This window comes from Panicum hallii, chromosome 6 (genome assembly GCF_002211085.1).
Source record: "Panicum hallii strain FIL2 chromosome 6, PHallii_v3.1, whole genome shotgun sequence".
In the NCBI taxonomy this organism is placed as follows: domain Eukaryota; kingdom Viridiplantae; phylum Streptophyta; class Magnoliopsida; order Poales; family Poaceae; genus Panicum; species Panicum hallii.
The window spans coordinates 41,829,477-41,853,040 of record NC_038047.1 but is presented as its reverse complement, the minus strand read 5'-3'; the positions used below and the strand labels follow the sequence as shown (position 1 = coordinate 41,853,040).

General features: G+C 49.6%; 3 protein-coding genes across 6 annotated transcripts; 1 reads left to right on the top strand and 2 right to left on the bottom strand.

Annotated features, from left to right (window-relative positions):
* Positions 1 to 6,038: 6,038 nt before the first annotated feature.
* Positions 6,039 to 7,130, bottom strand: LOC112897584 (zinc finger A20 and AN1 domain-containing stress-associated protein 11-like). Its single transcript, XM_025965923.1, has one exon. It carries the CDS (start codon positions 6,982 to 6,984, stop codon positions 6,481 to 6,483), a length of 504 nt encoding a protein of 167 aa, XP_025821708.1. The 5' UTR covers positions 6,985 to 7,130; the 3' UTR covers positions 6,039 to 6,480.
* Positions 7,131 to 9,811: 2,681 nt separating this feature from the next.
* Positions 9,812 to 20,946, bottom strand: LOC112896677 (nucleolin-like). Of its 4 annotated transcripts, none has more exons than XM_025964745.1 (10): positions 20,532 to 20,946; positions 18,901 to 19,001; positions 17,625 to 18,000; positions 16,005 to 16,970; positions 15,297 to 15,348; positions 13,743 to 13,804; positions 13,554 to 13,660; positions 12,517 to 12,604; positions 12,012 to 12,210; positions 9,812 to 9,994 (listed from the first exon to the last, which is right to left on the bottom strand). In XM_025964745.1, the coding sequence occupies exons 1-10, from the start codon at positions 20,658 to 20,660 to the stop codon at positions 9,837 to 9,839; spliced, it is 2,238 nt and encodes a 745-aa protein (XP_025820530.1). In that variant the 5' UTR covers positions 20,661 to 20,946; the 3' UTR covers positions 9,812 to 9,836. The 4 variants fall into 4 exon arrangements, with proteins under 4 accessions (XP_025820530.1, XP_025820529.1, XP_025820532.1 ...); XM_025964744.1 differs by having other exon boundaries at positions 9,822 to 9,994; positions 13,743 to 13,810; positions 20,532 to 20,943; XM_025964747.1 differs by having other exon boundaries at positions 9,822 to 9,994; positions 13,743 to 13,810; positions 18,901 to 19,006; positions 20,532 to 20,664.
* Positions 20,947 to 21,484: 538 nt separating this feature from the next.
* LOC112897125 (thylakoid lumenal 19 kDa protein, chloroplastic) lies at positions 21,485 to 22,535 on the top strand. The gene has a single exon (XM_025965327.1). It carries the CDS (start codon positions 21,595 to 21,597, stop codon positions 22,345 to 22,347), a length of 753 nt encoding a protein of 250 aa, XP_025821112.1. The 5' UTR covers positions 21,485 to 21,594; the 3' UTR covers positions 22,348 to 22,535.
* Positions 22,536 to 23,564: the final 1,029 nt, after the last annotated feature.

Below are 23,564 nucleotides of genomic sequence, written 5' to 3'. Positions count from 1 at the left end.
AAATGGCATTCAGTGCAAGACGATCAGCTGCGTTCGTTTCTGTCGGACCATGCTGTTTTCTTGCCTCTAGATCAGTATCTTCCTGAAACCAACCATATTTTTGGCCGTTAAGTAGCAATTATATTATAAAACAAATCCACCAACGGTACGTGCTCAAACATGGCAGATGCGTACGTGCCGTGCACTTGCATAAAGTCCAGGACAATCACAAGGAGGAGCATGTTGGTTGATGCAAAATCTTCTATACGCCGAGAATGTCTGGCACGCATGGTTATGGAGACATGTTTCAGTGATAACGGCCGCCTAATTAACTGTATGATCCATCTGTACATGAGTAAATTATCGCAGCAGCTTAACAGTTAATCTGCCACAAACGTACGCGCAGCGTAGTGCTCCGCAGGCCTCCGATTCCTGTTTTCATTTAGTATATCAAGAAAGAAAACACGAGGTTAATGTTAGTATTAGAGATCAATCACTCCAACTTAGATAGTACATTTTTTATTTTCAGTTTAGAAGTTTTGACATTTGAAACTGACATGAGTAGATTTGTATCGAAGATTGGTTTCAAATAGTTCACTTTTGCTGTGTGTTACAAATACCAAAAGGTAGTGATCAAAGTTACGTTTTGGAAACGGTTCCAATATTCATAATGCATGCATATATTTGAAACTGGAGGGAGTTTTTTTTTACTAAACAGAACATTTAGCTATTTTTCCAGTAACTCATGTGAGTAAACGCTACCTTTTTCATCATTGTCGCAACAAGACACCTCCATGTTTTTCTTGAAAAATGCTGAAAACAAGTGATTCTTCATATTTCATTTCTAAATCGCCGCCGTCGAACTTAGGAACATATATGCTGGCATAGCCATAACGCTTCTTGTGCAACAAACCCAGGTTAGTGTGATTTTTTTTTTCTCGCAGCAGAGCGCCGAAAGGGAACAAATTCTTGCGTCAGAAAGGTTCTTCCCGTGGCACTACTCGTGTTAAAAACAAAACGAACCTTGTTTGTTGCTAGGCGAGGTAGCGATAGGGACATCGGACATGTGCCTGGGTGGGTATCAGTTAGTAAAGTAAAACTACCAAACCTCTCTCTTCACAAGGCAATGCCGAGGAGAGAGAGGACAATATCCTGACATTTTTCATAATTTTCCAGAACTAAAGAAACATAAATAAATTCATCACAGTCACTTCAGTAGTAGTGCTGCCACTCATCAACAACAATCCTGAAACAACTAGACAAAGAAAAAAATGTTTGGATCACTCTTATCTCATGAGCTAGTCCACCTACAATTCTTCCATTTTCTTTTGAGCCTCTTGCATTGGCAGAACATTTTTTTTTCTCACCACCTCCTTGATGTAACAAAAGCAATGCATGGAAGAAGCCAAATACACAAGGGAGTAGGAGTAGGACCCCAGCTTAGTAGGTTGCAGTGTTGGACATCCAAGATCATTTGCTCATACACAGCCCCACTGCTGCGTGCATGCAATTCCCAACTCCCAATTGCCCATGCAAAAAAAGGCGTAAAAGCTACACACCATAGTTGCAAGCATGTTAGCCCACCAACGCAAAAGGCCTAGGTTTCTGAATTTTGTATGGGTGCCTCGGTCGGCCATCGCACTGCAGCCCATGCCACCGTTCAGGGCTTGGTGTCTGGCCTCCATTTGAATAAGGGCTCCTGGCCATGTAAATGGGGGACATGAGTGGCGAAGGTGGTGTTGATTAGAGCACACTGCACAGCACAGTTGTGTTCTGGTATGGTGTGCGTTCCGTTGGCAGTGGCACCTTTTGGTGCGAGGGGATTGGATTTTGAGGGGCTAGCTAGCCTGTCTCTTTGCCTGTGGTCTAGCAGGGCCTTTTGGCACCGAGAAATTGTGGTGGTGATTGCTCATCAGTGCCACTGATCGGCATTGTACTTTATCTGCAGAGGAGGCACCGTGGCCATTGGATTCAGTAATGTAATGTGGAGGAGGAAAAGTCCCTTGTAATCTAGTAGCCCTTAGTAAAGCAGTTGAGAGTTCAGAGTTTGAGTTGCGGAACCTTGTAGCTCCGGAGAAGTGAGAACTGAAGCGCTCACATGCTGCCTCGGAAAACAAAGGCCTTTTGCGTTTTCACCGAAACGTGCATCAATCATAGGAACCCCCGTGGCCGGCGTTCCTTTTGCCGCAGTTGAGTTTCTTCCGCACCCTCACAATGCACGTACACTTACTTCTATAAATACACATATGCAAACTCTACCCCTGCAAGCATCTTCGAAGACTAAGTCGGCAAATCCTTAAATCACCGCAGACGCCTCGCTGTCGACGCTAACATCGTCTACCACTGAAAGCGTAACATCGTTAAATCTTAAAAAATTCGCTCCCACTCCCACGACGAGTAAATTTAAAATCTGAATTACTACCAAAGCTCTCGTAACCACTAACCTGCGTGGCCTTTCGTTTTGCGGCAGTCGAGTTCAGTATCGGCGCCAACGCCATCCTCTCATCATGGCCGTGCGCGCTCATTACTGCTGCGATAAGCGCATCGCATTTGGATCCCCTCGCGTTGCCATGGCAGGCAATGATCCGGACCTCGTTGCGACGGCGCCCACGCCGATGATCCACGCAGCATTTGCCATGGTCCATCGTCGCATCGATGGGCTGACAAAACTTTGATCGGGTCTTGCCGTTCAGTTCCAGTAGAGTGGACCGGCCGGGTGGTGGTCCTGGTGCGGTGAGCGCGGCAGCGGCACGGCGGCACGGCCTCGCTCGATCCGATCCGATCGAGCGCGCGCGTGCCGCAAGCCGGGCAGCCTTTCCCTCGCCTTTACAGGCTACCGCGGCAGCAGGCACCACACATCTCGAGTTCCGCGCGCGCGCGCACCGGGCAGTGGGCACTGCTTCGGCACCGTGGCACCACCGCCGGCGCGGAGGTACTCGACGATCGGCCCGTGCTGGCGCCTCGCGGCACGCCCCACGCCCCGCCTCGAACGGAGGAGAGGGCGTGGGGCGTGCCCGTGCGCCGAGCCGCGCGGCTGCCTGCCTGCCTGCGCCATCCACAGCGTGCGGGGCGGCCGGACCGAGCAGGCGCTTGCCGATTGCCGTGGCCGGTGCGAGTGCGACGCCCGTGCGGCCACGGCGACCAACCCATGTCTTGTTCTCGCGTGGGAGGAGACCGGGCGGGGCTCGGCAGCCGCGCGGATCCGCCGGAGCCGGTTGGGCTGGATGGCTGATGTGGAGTGACCAACCGTGCCGCCCATTTGCTGTTGACCAAACTGGGCCAGGCCGCCGGAGCTCGGTCACCGCAGCCCACCCAACAAAAAACGGGTTTGGGCCAAACCTCGAATGGACGTGCTGGGCTTAAATGGGCTCAAAGCCTGAGACGTGTTGGGCTCTCTCTACTATGGCAGCGTGCCAACGCAAAACTGAACGAGAAATGAAACGGTATTAAGCAGCTGCAAAATGGAAGGGCCTGACGAAACTGTGTGAAGTAGGAGCAATTCCTAGCCTGGTTCGTCTTTTTTTTTGAAACGATTTTTTTAAAAAAAAATTGAAACGAAAGCCTGGTTCGTCTTTACTTGTGAGCGATTTTGCTTTTCGAAGCAGCAATGCGGTTTTGGAAGGGGTAGGGGGCAATGGTCCCCTAGCATTTACCTGCTGTTCATGGCATGGATCTTACATTTGCCACAAATTTCATTAGTGAACAAGCATAGCAGAACAAGTGTAGTCAGTGTTCTTTGCCTCGCACATAGCGTAACCGAGTTGTATGTTAGTCGGTATAAGCTTATTTATTGTATTATGGTCCGCATACAGATGTGCCACTAATATCGTTTAGGCGACGCTTAACGAAAGCATGATCGGCGATGGGATGTCCGGACCATCAGAGCAAGTATATGCAAACACATCAAGTTCTATGCGTGGTGGATTATGAAAACACTCTAGCTACTAAATAGAGTAGCAATTTATTTGGAATCTGGAATCTCTGCGTGGTAAGGTTTGGTGGCATTGCCCCCTTGAGTTCGACAAACTTTTCAGGGAGGGGGTGGTTGAAGCCTTGAATGATTGCAAAAGAGCAGACAGAATTAGCTGAAATTGGCCCCTTTCCCTTTGTCATCGTACAATTCATTCATTGTTTGGCCTAAAATTGTGATTAAGACTTTAGGATGCTGTGTTTTTCGTAACTACTTGGATGATGGCTTAAAGGTTGAGGGCAAAGGGGCATGGTATTTGCGTGTTTTTTTTCCTAAAATCCGGCCCATAAAAGATACACCCCTGCCACCAAATAAAGAAAAGGGGACAAAGCCTACTCTCATAAAATTTGAAATGAATGAATAGGAAATGCTCATAAAGAGATTGGGGAACATCACAACGAAACTCATCCATAAAATGTCCACAAGAAAAAGGGCATACACGCCGGCTTTCCGGCCGTTTCTTCCTTCAGAACTTTCAGAAGTGCGTGCGTACTTGTTTACGCAGTTTCTAGCATGATCTCGGCCTTGGCAATCGGCCTACGACCCATTCACCTAGTCAAAAGTTCCATTGCACCGAGCCACTCCTCTCCTAACACCGGAGAAAATGAAGTGGAAACATGGCCTCAGATTAAGCAGGCAAGAAAAAGATGCCCGGCTGGACAGAGAGCGCAACTGGGACGAGAGAGAGGTCCAGCAACAGCAAAGGTTCAGCGAACCTGCCCTCTGGGGCTGCCCGAAAGGCCGTGGCGCATCCTACCGGCGCGTCCCCAATCCAGCCTCTGATCTCGGTCCCAATCATTGTACTGAACGTCTCAGGTATGTTTTTTTTTCTCTCTCTCTCCAGCTACCGATCGTCTCGTCCTTGATCCGAGCAAGATAAAGAAAGAGAAAAGGTTTCACCATGGCCCATGAACAGTCAATTGTACAACTAGCTCGGTCCTTCTCCCTCGTCCATGGACCATCCGCCATCATCACCTCGCGGCCAATCGCAGAGGTGCCGTATCACCACGCCACGTTCCTGAAACTTTCTACTGTGGCGACCGGGACAAGTCAATACCAGTGTCCGTCACATGATCCCTGACCTCTCCGGCGACAGTTTCGCGATGGAGAACACAATTTCGTAGGCCATCCCGTCAGGCCGTCACCGTCGAGGGCGGAGCACACGGTGAACCCGGACGCGGCTCGGAGCCGGAGGCCACAGCGGCCGCCAGCCAGACGCGACCAGAGAGAAAGCTAGCCCGCGAGCGTCACGGGAAGGGGAGCTAGCGGGAAAGGAAAGCTCTCGGGGAAAGAGAGATCCCTGGCCCCGCCGTCCCGTTCCGATCCAGCCTGGGCCGCGTGGCGTCCACGACGGCCGGCGTCGGCCGCTCGCGCCACTAGAAGCTAAGATAAAATATACTAGAATAAAAAAAGAAGCCGCCGCGGCTGGCTGCCGACCTGTGGCGCCGCGCTCGCGGTGGGCGATGGTGCCCGCCCGGCCCGGCCTGCGCGTCGCGGCAAGTGGACGCGGCGGTGGCCGGTGGAGATGGTGGCGGATCGGGGAAAAGATCCTCCCCTCCACCTCCGGCCGGGAGGAAAAGCTAGCCGGCGAGGATTTTCTGCGGCCGGGCTCTGGACGTCACGCACGGCGACCTAACTCGCCACTCACGCAGCTGCCGCCGGCGTCGCCGTCGCCGCAGCCGCTGCCGCACCCACACCACACCACCACCACCCAAAAGAGATAGGCCTCCCCTGTTGAACAAAAATCTCTGATGGATGCTCGGACCTTTCTTTCTTTCTTTCTTTTATTTATTGATGAAACAATGCTCGGACCTTTCCTGCTCCGGGTTCGGTCATGCTTTTCCCACCCAACTACTGTACAATTTTGTACTCGGCGCCTAGAGAACAAGATAAGCTCAAGGACGCATTTTTGTCTACAAAAACAAAGGAAAAGGATGGGGTTAGACGGCGGCAATGCACAAGTGCACGTACCAATCAACAGGCTGGTGAGGGCGAGGTGACCCAGTCCGTCCAACCACAACAGAGCACCACAAACACCAATGGCTCAGCTGTCACGACAAATCACAGCCCATGGAATAAACAAGGAGGGTAGTAGCTCGGGCTGGGCAATAAGGAGATTCCAATTATAATTTAGTTTTATAATACAGAGAGAGAGAGAGAGAAAGAAATTTAAATATGAGATTGTGATTTGTAGTAGGACAACACACCAAACCGACCCTATCTCCTCCCCAACCACCGCTACAACAACATTATCATCGCACTGTGCTCTCGATCCCCTTTTTCTCCCAGCTTCCCTGCTCCCCATGATCTGCTCCTTGTTCTTCTTTTTCCTTCATGATCTTCTTCTTCTTTATGGAATTCTCGAGAACAGCATGATGACAGCACCCTCGACCAATCACCTTTAAATCTTTGTAAAAAGGAAAAAGGAAAGAAAAGAGAAAAAAAGAGAGGGGATTCCAGAGCGTGGGAGATGGATCGACGGATCGATCGATCGGTGTGGAGCTGTGTGGTCCTGTGACGCTCCCCAGCTCTCAGAACCTGACGATCTTGGCGGCGCGCACGACGGGGTTCTCCCGGGCGATGGCGTCCCGGGCGACGCCCTTGTAGTCGTAGCCGCAGTCGTGGCGGTCCGAGTAACGGTGCGCGCCGCAGAAGAGCTCGCCGCAGCGGCAGCGGAACCCCGTGAGCCCCACCCGCTTCCGGCAGCTATGGCACCGGTTGACCGACGACGACGTCCGGGGCGCCTTGGAGGGGGACTCCGCGGGGCCCGCCGAGGCCCGGTCGGCGGCCGGGGCGAACGGCGGCCAGACGGCGGGAGGGGCGGCCGCCGGCCTCGGCTTGTCGAACACCGCCGGCGAGGGCGACGACGACGAGGGCGACGGCGGCGAGACGGAGGCGGAGGCGGCCAGGAAGCAGTTCTGGCAGAGGTTCTTGGTGGCCGGGTTGCCCGGGAAGCCGCAGCTGTTGGCGCAGAGCGTGAGCTCCGGCGCGTGCAGCTCCGTCGGCTCCTCCACCTTCTTGTCGCGCTGCGCCATGAGCCTTAGTAGAGATGACGAGAGAGGACGAGGTGTCGTGTGAATCCGGCAGCAAGGAGGCGGCGGCGGCTCTGGGCTCTTGCCGATCCGGAGATGAGAGGAGGCACCGCCGGGCCTGGGTTGGGTGGGGGGGTGGGGGGGGGGGGGGGGGAGGAAATGGGTTGCGGGGAGGCGAGGCCGGGGAGGGGGAGCCCTTTTTATCGCGTGAGGAGGGAGGGAGGGAGGAGACGGGCGGCGTACGCGTCCCCCGGGCCGACGCGCGACAGCGACGTCCGCCCCCGCGGGGTTATTCCCCTCGTCCCGTTGTCGCGGCGCGAAATGGCGGTGCTGCCCCTGCCCCAGCCGCGGCCGGTTGGGCCGGGCCGTTGAATCGTCGCGCGGCGCACGGGTGGACTCGATCGGCGAGAGCCAGAGGAGGAGCCGGACTTTTCCGCCTCCGAGTCCGAGACGCACCGGCAGCCCCGCACTAGCGCTAGGGTTGGACCCGGCCCCTTTTTCTCTTCCCAAGGAAGGAAAGGCGTGCACGGGGCCGTGATGCAAGCGGGTGCGTATACCTGGATGCGGGACGGCTGAGATCGCTGTAGTAGTCCGTAGGTGGACTCCGCGTACGGTGTTTGGACGGTGAGGATTTGGTTGGGCCCATGCTATTCGGTTGGGGTTGTTACCAAGGCTACAAGGTTTAATTAGGTCGGGGAGTGAACATTGTACTGTTGTTTTCTTCCGTTCGAAGCACATGACATACAGATATCTACACACTCTTGTAAGCATCTTTGAGAGACAAGCGTATCATCATTAATGAGCATGACGTCTATCAGCGAAAAAATAACATCGGCGTATCTTGAGATAAATACGGGAACACGCGAGCCTCCCTACCGAGTTTTCAAGCATACGGAATCGGTATACCCTCAGTTCGCGTAATGCTACTTTCGACACGTGTGCACTCGTAAGTTTGGATTCGTCTCGTGACGTACGCGATCATGCTGCGCAGAGAACGTTTGATCGTAAGGCGCTCCCGGGCCTTACTTCGAACTAGGCACATTTTCTTTAAAGATTCTCGGTAAAAGTCTGGTCGATGCCAAATGGTTTTCCTACAAATGACGAGACACGGCTTCTCCTAGCTGCTGCGGTGAACCAGCGAAACTAATCCCTGCCCCAACATTCCACGGCCGCACCGTACACACCGGCGGGAGCCGCCAGCACGACGTCACGCGCCCATGCTGTGCTGCTGTGTACACCCCGAGGGGCAAAACCGTCAGACCGCGAGGCGCCCGGGGGCATAGGCAGCGGGAGCAAGCAAGCGGCCGCCCAAAGCTGACCGGCCGGCCGCCGCGGCGCACCCGGGACCCGAAACCAGCAGGGAAAGGAAAAGGCAAAGGAAAAGGCAGGCAGGAAAGCCGCGCCGGAAAACCATCGGCCCCGCCGCCCGCCCGCTTATTATAAGAGGCGGCGCGCCCCCCGCGCGTGTGGCCTCGCTTCGGCGGTCGCCGGTGGGTGGCGTGGAGCCGCCAGCCACCGCTGCCCGCCTGCGCGCTGCGTCTCGGCACGGCACGGCGCACCCCCGCGCGGTCGCTGTCCGCCCCGCCGCGCCGCTGAGCTGGGGCTCCGCGGACCGGCACGAGCGCCACCAGCCCAGCTGCTTCCTCCCCCCCACCACGCGCGCACCTGCTCCTCATGCACGTTAGGCCTCCCCCACCGAGCACGTGACCGCCGCCGAAACCGTGTTTAGAAGAGAGGATTATTTCTTTTTACCCCTCGGCACACGCCGGTTTACCGCGCGGGCCGTATCGATCTCGCGCCAATAGCCAGCTAGCAGAGGTGTGTCCAAATAAATAAATAAAAATATTAAAGTGTATAAAAAAGCAAGAAAAATGTGGGGGGCACGGCGGATGATGAGGCGGGGAGGGAGGTGGATGTATGTGTGGTGGTGGTAGACTGGTAGTAGTCTGTGTGCGGCCATGATTGCGTGATCAGCGCTCGACAGCCGACCTGCAGCGCCGAACCGCCTGGCCGGCTCGCGCGCGACGATTTGTGCGTTGCTCCGCCGGGCGGCTGAGGTGAGGCCACGCGAACGGGAGGCCCTCCTGGGAGTCGGCGGGACGGGAGGCTGTTCGCGCACGTGCGGAGAGATTAAAGGTGCTTTCTCTCAGCTGGAGGTGCGCACTTCTGCTGCCATCTTGGAAGCCTGTCAGACCGTCACGACCCAGGCGGACAGTCTAGTATGCTGTAGGAGTATTCCGCACACACTGATAACAAACAGGTTGGGTGCCGGTACTCCAAACGTACGAAGTTTTTTTTTTCCTTTTTCAAAAAGTTACGAGCTTCATGGAGTTAACTTTTATACATCTGTTTTTACTTTTTTTTAAAAAAAAACACATACGATCTAGTTTTTGATAGATCAAGAGACTGCCACGTTGTGAACGGGCCTTGCTGCACGATTTCTGCGAAGGTCCTGCGGTGCCATCATGGCCGTGAGGCTGGAGGCCGGTTGATGCCACCGCGAGAGAACCAACCTTTTTCTAGAAAGGGTCGCGCCGCGACCTCGCTTTAATCTGCCGACTAATTCTATGCTTATTCGAGTCATCACCACAGGATCGCTTTGTTTATACATGCCCTTTCTAGGGTGTGGCGGGCGAGGGCGTAGTGGGCTGCCCCCACACAGCAGAGCAACACCTAACACAACAAGATCGAGGACCCACCCATCACCTGCCAAAAAAAAAAACCCCCGGTTCTATCGCCTCCAAGGAGGAGGACGTGACGGCTCAAGTGGCGGTTTTCTGTATGGAAGAAGTAGCTGCGTGATTTTTCAGGCATCTCTATCAGCAGAGAATCCTTAAATCACACCTAAAGCTGCTTCACGCAAGAGGGAGGGGGCTGAGGGCCAGGCCAGCGAGACCAAATCCAACATGATATTGTTTTTTAGTGTCCATCCACGCCAGAGCCGCGACACATGCGTCGACATGTTGGCACAGGGGCAAGAATCTCCTCTCCTTTTTCTTTCTTCCTTTCGATCCTTGCAAAAAAAATTAATTGAGATGAAAGGGTGCGGAAAAAATCAAGTAATCATGGTCCCTTGTATTATTAGCGTCTAGTATGACCTTATTTGAATCTTAAATGCTGTGAGCTAGGTTCTAGTTCAGCTGTTGCTGTGCATGACCATCTTCTACCACCTACTGTGCATTACTGGAAACGAACCAGATCATCCTTTCAGAAAAAACAGAAAGAAAACGAACCAAATTGGAAGTCAGACGGCTATAGAACGGTTCTGCGAGTGCACCTGCTTTACCACCGAAAGCCCTCCGTGTCAGAATTCACCTCTCCAACTGACTAACTCAAACGGCGTCAAACATTAATGCTAGGGTGCGCGGTGCTGACCCTTGATATATTTTTTTTCTGGTATGTGGGTGTACCCGTCAAACCTCGAGGCTATGCTGCCGTGCCCGTGGCTTGTCACCCGATGATGCCATTGCCATTGGATCATCTTCTAAGACGCCCACAAAGCTACCCCAGCAACGCCTAGCGTAATGTACTCCCGTGATGACGGAACGGTGACGCCCGGCTGCGTTGGAGAACCACTAGCTGCGGCTTGCCTCGCTCGGAGGCTAACGCCCAATGCAGCACGCTCCAGATGCTGGAACTTTCCACGGTTCAGCGTGCTGACGCCCTGTGGACGGCGTCTCCCTGCCCGAATACGATTTTTTTTTTGTGCAACTCAATGGGAGGTTTAGGCACTAGCTACATTGGAGGGGAAACGCCCATGCATTGTTCAGATATCAAGTGACATCCTGTGCCCATACTTGAAACATAAAGCGACTCGAATACTTGAGAGCACAGAAATGCATAACGGTTGCTCTTACGCAACCCTCCATCCATCCCCGCCACCATGCGAGAACCAAAGCTGTGCACCACACAAAGCACTAGGGCGAGAAAGGGGGAAGGAAAAGAAGAAAAGGCCAGCAATATTTCTTTGCTTTTCAAGTTAAGCCTCCAACAATCGACTTTCCCCCAAGCATGGCTCATTAGTGAGTAAACAACAAATGGCTACCCTATATACAAGATACAACCTACAACTCCTACAGCCACAAGCAGATGTCATGGCACCATCTAAAGTGCAGTTGCATTTCTTGCCAAACAGTTCGCTGTATGGCACACCATCAAAAGTGCAGTCTGCATCGTTGAATGAAAGACTTATATATGCAAGAGATGTCAAATATTAAACTGGATTTTGTAACTTCAAATTTTGATTCAAATGTTAAGGTTAACATCCAAGAGTCAAGTAGCATGTTCAATCTCATTATAGACCACACAGGATAAGTACTGTAAAAATGTTCACAATGAATGTCCAACTAAAATATCATACCAGTACAATAAATAGAACAGTTCATGAGAAAAAAAAAAAGAAGAAGAAAAGAACACTTTTTTTCCATTTTTCCTTTTTTTTGGTTGGGAAAGAGATTGATTCAGAGAAAGGGTATAAATAGATTGGTTATTGCTATACAATTAAGGCTTACATCCATGATCACTAAATATCTTGTCCAAAATCTGCTCATCTTTTTCTACTTGATAAGCATCTGCCATCCCACAAGTTTGAAGCATATGTTCATCAATCCTGCCCATGGGACTGAACACAACCCCAAAAGGTTGTGATTATCACGAATATGGATGATCCTCTTTCAGATGGCTGGAGTCGAAAGAAAACTGCTTGCCCAGTATGTTAGCCTGCTCACATATTGCGAAGCGGACCAACTCCAGTTATCAGCATGATAAGCTTATCATATTTCTGATGCCAACCTCCTCCCTCGTTTTCTTATTTTTAACCTTTTCTATTTTGCATGCTTTTTTTGGACTTTTTTTACAGTGCAGCAGGAAGGAACAATCTTCTCAGCTTGCTGTCCAAATTTAACCATTAGGGGCAACGAGCAAGATACCAATTGGTTCTTGTTATCAGCTTAACTATAATATGCTCCCCTATGTGGCAGGTGGGAGCACCTGCTCAGAGGATAACGGCACACTCATGTCAGTTTTTGTACCTGAATCAGTGCCTGAAGGCTCACGTTTCCACTGTAAACTTCTAGCACCAGCTTTCATTGGAGCACGCCCTCTAAAGGAACCGCCAGGGAGAACAGCCCTTGGGTATGCCATCCTACCATGCCTACCATACAATGATGATCGTCCACTACCAGGCCAACCATAAAAGTGAGCAGCTTCATGAGAACTTCGACGGACAACCTACAATACAAGGAAAAGCAACACAAACACCAACTTTACTTCACACTCTGAAGCTCTGTTAATAGTTGTATGGGAATCCAAAATGACAACAAGCAGAGCAACAAGGAGTGAGTATGCTGCATTCATGGAGCATGAGTACATACGGTAGAGAGAAAAAGCCGATGAACACAAAAACTGAACGAGATAAGAGAATTATCATGTATTAAAAATCTGCCTGAGTACCATGTAGACAATGGCAGTCCCTATTGGCCAAGAAGATGCAAATGGCAATCTAAGAAATGTTGAAAAGATGAAGAATCATCATACCTTAAGAATACGAGTCATAAATGATGTGCCATTCAATGACAAAGCACGTTCAGCTGATTCTTTGTGTAAAAACTCCACATAGGCAGATCTGTATCATAAAAGAAAAACAATTATTAAGTTCTATTCAAGAAATGGCGGAATAGTCTATTTGATGCATCATCTGTCATCTCAGGCTCAAATTCGCCCATCAACTATCAAATTGGCCAATCTGGTCCTCAAACTTTTATCTGGGCTCAATTTCACCTGTGTTCCTATGTGGCATGCACGTTGGTAATAGCATGCCTAGTCAGCAATGGGTGCTGTTAAGTAAGGCAATTGACATAAATTGACTCTTTCATCCCCGATTTCTTCCATGTGTTTGATGTATCGTAAAAAATGTGGTCCAATGGTCTAGGGCAATGCAGGAATAAACAACAGCATAAACCTTTTATTCATAGACACAAGATCATCAAACACACTTTTTGCTATGCTAGTGAATTCTGAGCCACTTGAATTGATATTGGTGCTCGAGCTGGTAGCATCGAAGAACCTTAAATGCACTCTTGGATGACGTGGCATGCCTCGTAGGCGTGCCACATCATACCGGAGAGGAAATTGGGCCTAAATGAAAAGCTTGAGAACTAAATTGGCCAACTTGATAGTTGATGTATGAATTTGAGCCTTGGAAGAAAGTTGAGGGATGAAAATAGCTATTTCCCCTCAAGAAATGTAGAAAGATTTCTGAGATCAGAATTAAATAAGCCAGTATGTTCAAAATGACTTGCATTTCAAACGAGGTAGCATTTCGCTTACCCTTTTCCTTTTGACTGATTGTCAGAAAAAAATAATTGTTTGTTTATCTTAAGATAGACAACAACCACAATTTCCGCATTATATTTGGAGAAATTTTCGCATTAATCTGATCCCGAAACGAGGGTGTTAGCATCATGGGAATTGGTGGACGTAGCGATTTTATTAGATATGGATCTCTGGTATATATAAAAATAGCATGATACAAGTCTTATCTCAGCTACGATAAGCATTAAAAATAAACTGACCCTGTTGGCTGACCCGTTGCAGCATTAGTGACAATGACTACTTTCAGTACTGCACCAAACTTGTTGAAATGGCGAGATAATGAGTCCTTTGTGGCAGCAAAGTGCACCTTCAAATAATTTAACAAGAGGTAAATTAGTGAATCTAATAGCATGAAATAATAAGAGTAATGAGAATACATAGATACCCACATTGCTAACATAGAGGGTTCTTGAATCTGCATCCTCGGTTGGATGTGCTGTGCTATATGAAACTGCAACTGCGAAGAAGACAAGGTAAACTATATAAGTGATAAATGACACTCCCAACAAGTTTAACCAGGCTTGCCGATTAATTGTAATAATGACTGGCACAGCACATTAAAATAATCTCAATGTATTTTCCCATCAACACATGATAAAATAAGAAAAATTCTTACAGTTTATTAGTAGTAACTGCACATTTTTTGTTAGGAACATGATGGACAAGTGGCAACATAGGTGATATTAGTCCCATGCAAGTTGGATAAGGTTACAATAGAAGTGATATAAATACTAACTAGTGGTATTACCGCATCTATCAATGTTATTAATAATTGGAGAAAGGAAGGACACAAAACCAATAGGAGCAATTCGATAAGGTTAACTGGATCGAGGATTGACATGTATACACTGCATGTGCTTGGATGGTGGGTCGAAGTGAGTGGGGACGGGTTCGACCCACATCGACCTGCTTGGTTGTAATTTCGTGTGGGTTAGGATGGACCCAGATGGGAATATTCCTCCAAGATGCGGGTTCATCTCATCCCTCCAAAACGGGCGGATCGGTCCGACCCACTTCGACGGCGTTGTCCTCCGTTCCGCGCAGGAGCGGGAGAGGTCGACCGGACGCAGGCTCCAGCTGCTGGTGGCTCTTGGCATGGCGGACAACTGGGCGGAGGAGCGGCGCGCGGCAGCGCGGTAGCAGTGCGAGGCCAGGTGAGCACGGCTTGGCTCGATGGAGTGGTGGCGCGACGGCGAAGGTCTGCGCAGGGCGAGGCAAGGGTGACTACGGGTGGCCGAGCTTTATCAAGTTGGATGCAGGCGGCGCAGGGGCAAACGGCGACCGGTGGCGCAGCCAGGGCAAGATGTGGCCGGCGGTGTGGCAGGGGTGAGCTGCCGTCAGCGGCGCGATTCGGGCAGAGGAACGCCGGTCGACGAGCGAGCTGCAAGCTCCAAGCTCCAGCTCTACCGGCCAGCACTGCAAGCTCAAGCTCCAGCTCGAGGAGGACGCGAACGGTGGGTGAGCGGCCACTCGGGGTGTGGCGGCTTGAAGCGCAGTCCGGCGGCGCGGCCTTTGTGGCTCGAGGCGCAGCAGCGATGGCGGCGGCCGGTGCACTGCCAACCTGCGCCTGGAGGCAGCTACGGTAGGTGTGGGCGGAGGTGTTTGGGGCAAGGTGCGCGGGATGCAGTGTGGAGGAAGAAGATTAAAGGTGTGGAGGAAAAAAAAGAAAAATAAAAGAGGATGACATGTGGGGCCTATGGATGATAGGTGGGCTCCATGAATACATGTTACTAACGGTGTTAAAATGCCATCCATCCCATCCCCCTCAACCTCTGCAACCAAACAAAGAACTGGGTTGGATCCATCTCTCTCAACCAAATATGAAATGGACGCAACCCATCCCACTTGGTCCCCAAACCAAACACATGCTATGAGTGGATGAAGGAAAGAAAAGACACTTGGTGCATCTTATATTAGGATACTTTAGTAGACATGTGGCATACCAGATGGTGCAGCCCGCTGAGAATCCTTTTGGACTTCTGCATGACCAAATTCCTGCATGAAATTTGGTATCAGTCAGGGGCCAATGTACCCAAGAGTTACTCCGATAGTCAGGGCATACCAACAAGACAAGACAAATGATCAAAAGAATAGAAAAATCCAAACTAATGAGCTGATCATAATCAACAAGATGGCATGATGGGCCATGCTGTTAACTGCTAAGAGCATACGACACTAAACCAGTGCAGCAGGACATGCCAGTTACTGTTTTCATCCAATGTTTCATTTGCTGGAGGCAAACACAAAACAAAGCATTCACAGGTGGTCATGAAGAGAAGAGAGATGCAGATTAGACAGATTCTGAAGAAATATGTAACCTAGCCCAAATTAGTTCAGTATAGAAGTACTGGTCTGCCATTTCATTCAAGTAGCAAATAAGTGTAACTACTAATTTTTTTTACTGTAAAGTGTAAATACCAACTAGCATGGGAAAGTTCCAAGGAAAAGCTGCATTCTTGTCTTACGACATTCACTAATAATTGTAAATTTGATTGTGACCAAAATCAAAAGGATATCTGGTAGAATATTAAGCATACAATACAAATCGGAGGTGAAACGCATAGTAAAGGGAGACTTAAAAGTATTGTGATTGAGAGGCGGGAAGAAATTTAAATATAAAAAATGTTTGCTCAAGATACAAGGCTGCTTACTTTGGCATTGGTAGCCACACTGGTCGCATTTGAATTCATGGGTGTAACATAAGGCTTCTCCACAACATGAACATCTTTTGGAGTTTCATAACTAAGAGGTTCCACCGTATTTACATCAACAGAAATAGCCACAGCTTTATTTGCTGTTTTTGTTGATGAAGGAACAGGTTGTTCCTCAGCAATCACACTTGAAGACCTCATTGCATCAGTCTCTAGTTCAACACTGCATTTTGTCGATAAAGCTTTCTTCTCTTCAAATGATGAGAAAGCACCTTCATGTGAAACAGAGGTTTGGTATCTTGTAATCCCCTCATCCCGGTCCATATCATCTTCAGAGCTCGAATCAACATTCATTTCAGCTACCCGATCTGTCATGGTCAGCTCGCCAGATTCCTCTTCAGATTCTTCATTATTAACATATCGATCAGAATCATGTTCATCTATGGTCATAACTGGTTCAAAATCTTCATAATCTCTCTTCTCTTCACGAGAACGAGATGGCTGTTTAACAACATTCCCTTGACCCAATCGCTTGAAAACACTTCCAGTAGATCTAACCTTGGTAGAATCTGCAGCAGCTTCTGCTGCAGCTCTAAGAGCTAAAGCAGCTCCCTGCACCTGTAGTGTTGGCCTAGTTCTTTCTGATCTTCTCTCACTCGGGTTGTCTTGAGATCTTTCTAATCTTCTGTCACTCGGGTTAGCTTGAGATCTTTCTGATCTTCTATCACTCATCTTGTCTTGAGATCTTTCTGAAATTCTATCACTCAGCTTGTCTTGAGATCTTTCTGATCTCCTATCACACATATTCTCTGCAGAAGTTGTGGAAACCACAGAGCGCAGACGCTTGGATGCTGGTTCAGCAGAGCTACTGGTTGGCTGTACAGCTTTTACTGCATCTCGAACAGCAAACTGTAGGAGACGGCGGGAAGCACCACCACCTATCATGGAGCGCGATGAGACATCTCTCTGGTAACAAAGAAAATGAGTTGATTGTAAAAGGCGCATAGTAGTGCAGAAAAGTATAATCAAATTTTAAAGCAATAGTTGGAGGAGAAAAGAATATCTGAGTGGACCTATGAAGGGCTTAGGGTGAAAATAGGAAGCAGTGTCATGCCATCACTTAGAGGTTCAAACAAACGATTTCATTATCAAAAGTTTGTGCAAAATTACAGAAGTTGATAAACTAACTGGACTGTCTACTCAGAGACTACTCCAACAGTCCAAATTATGGGAACAACAAGATTTGCCAGTTGGTTAATCAAAGGAACCAGCAGTACTGAAGATAAACCATCAAAATTCATATGTGCACTCTCATGATGAACAACATTTAGTTGGGGCTTGATTGTTGGAAAATGATAATGATAATCCACCATATGCTTGAAACTAATTTAGAGCTAACAGCATCTTGGTATATCCAATCTGGAGAAGTATAGACTAACATTTAGCTACAGCAGATAACAAATTTGTGAGCCTTAGAAGAATAGAGCACAGATATTGTGAAGTAAAAATAGATATATGAAAGCACAATGTTACCGACTTGCTGTCAGCTTAGTCAACAAAATAAGTCATTCTTTGGGATTAGTTTGCAGTTGAGACCTAGGTAATAAGTATGCATCACACCTTTGTTTGCTGCGGCTCATCGTCCCTTTCACGCTTCCTGCCATTCTGTTGTTTTGATGGAGGGTGTCGTATTTCACTAGATTTTTGTGATCTTTTCTCCTCTCCATGAAGAATATCAGTTAGTACACTTCGAAGTGGAAAATTTTCATTACCCTCCCGACCAATTCCTTTCCATTCCCTCTTATTCCGTCTCCTTGTGGCTGTACTTGATTCAATTGTATGCTCAGAATGAGTTTGGCCGTTGCTTCTTGGGAGCACATCTGATGATTTTTGTCTTCCAGATACTTCTTTGGGAGCCTCATCATTCTTAGTCTCCTGATTTTGTTCTTGTGCTTGCACATAAAGGTGCAAGTGTGAAGAAAGATGCTCCCACAACCTACAAAAGCAACACAACATTCAGTAGCAAAATTCATTTTGTGTAATTAGATGATATGAAAGCTAACCAAGAATTTTTTTTTTCTCCTCTGGCAATCTTTGTTGCTGTGCATGAAAATCTTATGGTGTTGAATCAACTCAAGAGATATGCATTACTACTCTTGCCTGAGAAAAAAATGATAAGGGCACACATTTCTCAGTTTATATAATTGTTTCTGATTTCAAAAGCAAAAGCTGCTCTACCGTTCTTGTTTCCATTGAGTTCAGATGTTAAAAAAAGTTAGAGGTCTCCAAAATGTGTCTTTAGCTTCATTAAGAATTTTGACTTCATGGATTCAAAAAAGAAGAATGAGAAAGAATGGGTAATGGGTTTTTGTGTCTGTGGGTGTCTACAAGGCAAAGGTACCTAGATGCAACTAAACTTCAAGGCTATGTAGATACAAGGAGCCATTTATGTGGCCCACTAGGCCTTTTGTTGTACAATTATATGTTTTTCATTCACAAATATATCAATATCATAGAATATAATGTGAAGTAGATACCAAGTACAAACTTGTCAAAACCTCTGCTATTCTGCTCCCACCAGTGTTAATTGCTAATTCATTCTAAATACAGGAAAGATTAATCAGACCCTTATTGTAATCTTGCTCAATATGAGCATATTTGTCTGAATATCAAATAGTGAACTGTGTAAAAGGACACATACAAGGCCACTTGTCATATCTACTCTAAAAGTGAGGTGACCATTTGCTAACCCTTTACCATTATTTATAGCATCCTTACAAGTGAATAACCAATTACAATAAGAAAAATATTTGCATGTGAAATATACTAGGTACTGCTTCAGACAGTTGATAAACAAAGAATACAAGAAATTGAAGTGCATGATATGAGTACTAACCAGGAAATGAATCCATCAGTATCATCCCCTAGAAATACATGGAGCTCCTCAATGGCCGTTTTCTTACATCTTCCATTCTTGAGCAAGACCATAACATAATCCTGCACTTAAGACAGCAACAGAGGTCCACTTATTGCTTTTTTCTCAAAATATTCCAACATAATAAAATGAAAAATAGGACAAGAGAATGACGATTGCAAAAAGTGAATACATGGAAATTAAGAGTATTACACCCTCCTAACCAAAATACATGTCGTTTTAGGTTTGTGCACAAAGGACTATGAAAGTTGGCCAAATGACCTTGTTGTCCTTCATTTATACTACATCAGAATGTGGCGTCATTTTTTTAAAGCGATATATAAAAGCAAGAAAAGAATAAAGAGGGGAAAATGCCTAGAAGTTCTGGGATGTTATGTTTTTGAAAAAAAATTGAAAAGGGTAAAATGATATCTATTTTCAGTCGTAGGAAGTAGACATATAAGCAATGCTCCATGCAGATTCTTTCATATGTCCTTCCCCCTCTGCTTTGTCACAGACACTGCATGCAGATCTGTTTTCTGGGGCACTCTTGACTACTACTAGCATAGTTTTAGGGCTAAATACAGACTGTGATGAACTGAAAAAAAATGTAGTAAAGATTCATAGCATATACAGACATGCAAGGATAGGATCATTTATATCTACAGTCTAATGTGCTTGAAATAAGTATTGCATCCTCAGTTGCATAAAAAACACCACAAAGGAACACACAACATTCAACACCTTTCCACTGAATCACACCAAATTAAATGATTCTCATCTGTCATTACATATGTTCACCTGAGGCAGAACTAAATCACAAACAAATTAGCATGCCCAAGGGCAAGTACACAGGCAGCAACAAATAAGATCCATTCTAAACTTTGATAAGATTGGTATCTGTTAAGAAGAGAAGGGTCTTCTCAATTAAGAAGAGGCTTCATGAGTATATTTCACACATGATAACAGAACAGAATGGTGTATATAGTCCACCAGTCCATTAAACTTGCTGAGTTCACCTAAGCAGGGCTACACTAAATTGAAACAAATAGACAGCAATCATTCCAAACAGGGAAAGAAAGACTCGAGCCATTGCACACTTCTTCCTATTATCTCATCCTGATTTGAAAATTATTCCACTGAGAGGAGGGTCTTCTCAGTTAAGAAGAGGCTACAAGAGTATATTTTGCACATGATAACACAACAGTTTGGTGCATATAGTCCACCAGTCCATTGCATTTGCTGAGTTCATCTAAGCAGGGCCACACAAAATAGAAACAAATAGACATCAATCATACCAAACAGAAACAAAAAAAAAAAACTCCAGCCATTGCACACTAGATGCATGAACATGATATCTAACCACATTACATTAGTGGTTCCAGCAAAGTGTTGTTCACAGGGCGGCTACAAACAGAAACATCGGGCACAGCCACCAAATCTGCACAAGTTATCTAGAATTCTAGACAGTCGGTGATATGCTGTTAGCCAAGTTCCACCACACAATCCTAGAGTTAACCAAGTCCCCGAACAAGCGAAATCCACTAAAACGCGAACCTAGCGAATCAGGATTGGCACAGAGGGAATCGAGCGGGTGAGCGGCGGCAACGTACCAGGAGACTGTCCTCGGGGGCGCTCATGAACTCGCGCAGCTTCTCCCGCACGCGCCCCCGGAGCAGCTCCTCGCCGGCGGCGGTGAAGACGGCCTTGAAGCCGCGGGCGTCATCGTCCGCCTCGTCCATCGCGGCGGGGGCTTCCAGAACTCCTCCCCACGCAACCCTAGATCCAGCCCGAAGCGGTCCCGGGGCCGATTGGAGTGCCGGGCGAGAGCAGGGCCGGTGGCGGCGACCGCCTTATCCGAGCCGCTGCGGGGTCAAGAACCTTCGGCGGCGTGGCGGAGGGGGATAGACTCGCCGGCAGGCGGCGGCGACGCGTGGAGATTGGGGTGGTGGGCGACGGGGGGCTGGCTGGGAGCCCGGGACTGAAGCGAGGCGAGATTTTATTGGGTTTTTTGTTTGGGCTTCTGGGTTTCTGTTGCTTCTGCGTGGTGGGTTCGACAGGTCGGACGGGGGTGGTTTGGCCACGAAATTGAGCACGGTTTGATCTGACCGTGTAGCAACCGTTCCGTTCCGTTTCAACAAAAAAAAAATTCAAGTTCAGGCGCCATGATTGAATTGATGTTGCCTCTTGCCGAATTCGTTAGAATCCAGCTGGTTTTCGCAGAGGAAAACTGAAATGCAATTAAATAAACAGGAGAGAGAACTGAAACGCAGTTCGTCTACCGTTGTACATACGGTTATCGGATTCCTACGGGCTGTTTTTATACTAGGCCTAAATTATGCAAGGCTACCAGGCCCAAGGCCGGTTTCAAGCAGACAAAGGGGATAGACCGGATTGCCTGCAGACCTCCAAGGCCGAAATGCAAAAGGGCCATTACTGGGCCTCAATGCAGCATTCCTCCCGAACAACATCGAGGCCTCTACATTTTTCCGCTCTCGCCGCGATTCGTCGGTGCCTCTGCCCAACTACCATGCGTCCCACCGGATAAGCCGCGGGCCCACGCGATCTCCTCCATCCTCTTCCTCTCGTCCGCAACCCAACACAAAAACCACACAGCCAACGCGCGCCAACCACCTCGCCGCACCGCGTCACGGTCCACGGCCCCCCACCGCGACCATGTTTCCGCCCCTCCTCTCGCGCGCGCCGTCCCCTCTCCTCACCGCCGCGTCCACCTCCACTACCGCCTCGTCGCCGCCGGCCCCTCCGCAGGCGCTGAGGCTGCCGCCGCCTAGCAAGCCGCCCCTCGCCACGACGCTGGTCGCGGCGGCCGCGGCGGGCCTGCTGCTGCTGTCACCCGCGCCGGCTCCCTCCCGAGCCGACCCTGAGTTCAAGGTGTACTACGGCACGGCGGCGAGCGCGGCGAACTACGGCGGGTACGGCGGGAACGCGAGCAAGAAGGACACGGCGGAGTACGTGTACGACGTCCCCGAGGGGTGGAAGGAGCGGCTGGTGTCCAAGGTGGAGAAGGGCACCAACGGCACGGACAGCGAGTTCTTCAACCCGCGGAAGCGGTCGGAGAAGGAGTACCTGACGTTCCTGTCCGGGATCCGCGCGCTGGCGCCGCTCAGCGCCGTGCTCAACAACCTGGCGCTCTCCGACGTCGGGCTGCAGGACCAGATCGCGTCCGCCGACGACGTGACGTCGGCGGAGCGCACCGACGGCGCCGGGCAGGTGTACTACGAGTACGAGGTGGCGGGCGCCGGCGCGCACAGCCTCATCTCCGTGACGTGCGCGCGGAACAAGCTGTACGCGCACTTCGTCACCGCGCCCAACCCCGAGTGGGGCCGCGACGAGGCCGTGCTCCGCCGCCTGCACGAGTCCTTCAGGACCATCCAGCCCGGCGCCCCGCCGCCGGCCGCCGAGAGCTAACTGCCTCCGGCGGGGCCGCAGATCGATCGATGCTGCTTTGCCATTGCAGGTAAGTGTGCGCATCTGTACGAGGGGAGATTGAGATCGAGCTAGCAAGAAACTGAGGAGAACAATGTGATTTGCGGTGTAATATACTGATTAATCAGTTTTGTATAGTATGGAATTGGTTTGTTCCTGTGTTCGTATTACTTTGATTTCTTTCTCTGCCATGGAGCTCGCGAGTTTCAGAGCTCATTCAGACGTCTCGAGTCTGAACTGAAGTCTGAACGATGCAGTGAATTTACCTCCCCTTCTCTTTCGTGAGCTGTGGAGCCGCTGTGCCTTGCAGCAAATGGCTCCGTCGTGTACAGCCCCCAATTTTGGGCCTAATACCGGTTGGGCTACTGGGCGCAATATACTCCCACTCTGCATGGGCCGCTCCAGCCACACCAGCGCATAAGCCGCTACGGGCCGAAAGGGCCTAAAAGGCAGCGGCCGGCTTCTTCTTCCAACGACAAAAAGAATTTCTGAAACAACTGAAGAAGCAATCACAAACTCACTGGAATCTGCAGTGATGTACACAGTAATCCAGGGAGCACGAGAATTTCACAAAGATTACTGCTGGCTGGCTGCTGCAAATACAGACACAGTACTACCGGATGAACAACGATTCTCGCGACACTCCAAACTGTTTGCTGACAGTGGTGCCCGGCCGCTGTCCTGCGATGAGCACTGCGAGGCGCATTTAGGAGACGAACGCAGCCCGGCGGCTGGACCATCCATGGCGTGGTCCTGCGCTGCGACGAGCGCTTCTACAAGAACTGCAATTAGTTATTCCATATGCCGCGCCAGCCCCGAATCCGCGATGCGATCTGGAAGGCGATGCAGCCGGCCCGGCCGGCCGGCTGGCCGGAGCAGTGCCCTGCACAGCCCTCGCTGCTGCTCGATCTCACGCCACTTCCCTGTCAGCTTTTCTCCCGGCCCGGCCCTTCCTCCCAACCCTCGACCGACCTACGCCTGCCGGTCGCGCCAGCCATTAATTCCCAGCGAGCAGCTTGCTTGCATCGCTCACCGCTACAGCTGCGGCCTGTGCGCGCGACTGCCACCACCATCCAGCAGCCATGGATGGATCATGGGATCGTCACCACCCGGCCTCAGCTCCATCCAGCCCCGGCCGCGCCGGCTCAGTCTGAGGGGGACAGGCGGGGTAAGTGGCGGCATTTACTCCGGCTCCCTCC

Bases quoted from the DNA above. Each gene is read 5' to 3' on its own strand.
- LOC112897584 (XM_025965923.1), bottom strand. From the start codon at position 6,984: ATGGCGCAGCGCGACAAGAAGGTGGAGGAGCCGACGGAGCTGCACGCG.
- LOC112896677 (XM_025964744.1), bottom strand. From the start codon at position 20,660: ATGGACGAGGCGGACGATGACGCCCGCGGCTTCAAGGCCGTCTTCACC. The intron at 18,001-18,900 runs GTTAGTACTCAT...TTGCTTTTGTAG, and splicing joins ACTGATGGATTCATTTCCTG to GTTGTGGGAGCATCTTTCTT. The intron at 16,971-17,624 runs GTGTGATGCATA...CTTTGTTACCAG, and splicing joins ATGAGCCGCAGCAAACAAAG to AGAGATGTCTCATCGCGCTC.
- LOC112897125 (XM_025965327.1), top strand. From the start codon at position 21,595: ATGTTTCCGCCCCTCCTCTCGCGCGCGCCGTCCCCTCTCCTCACCGCC.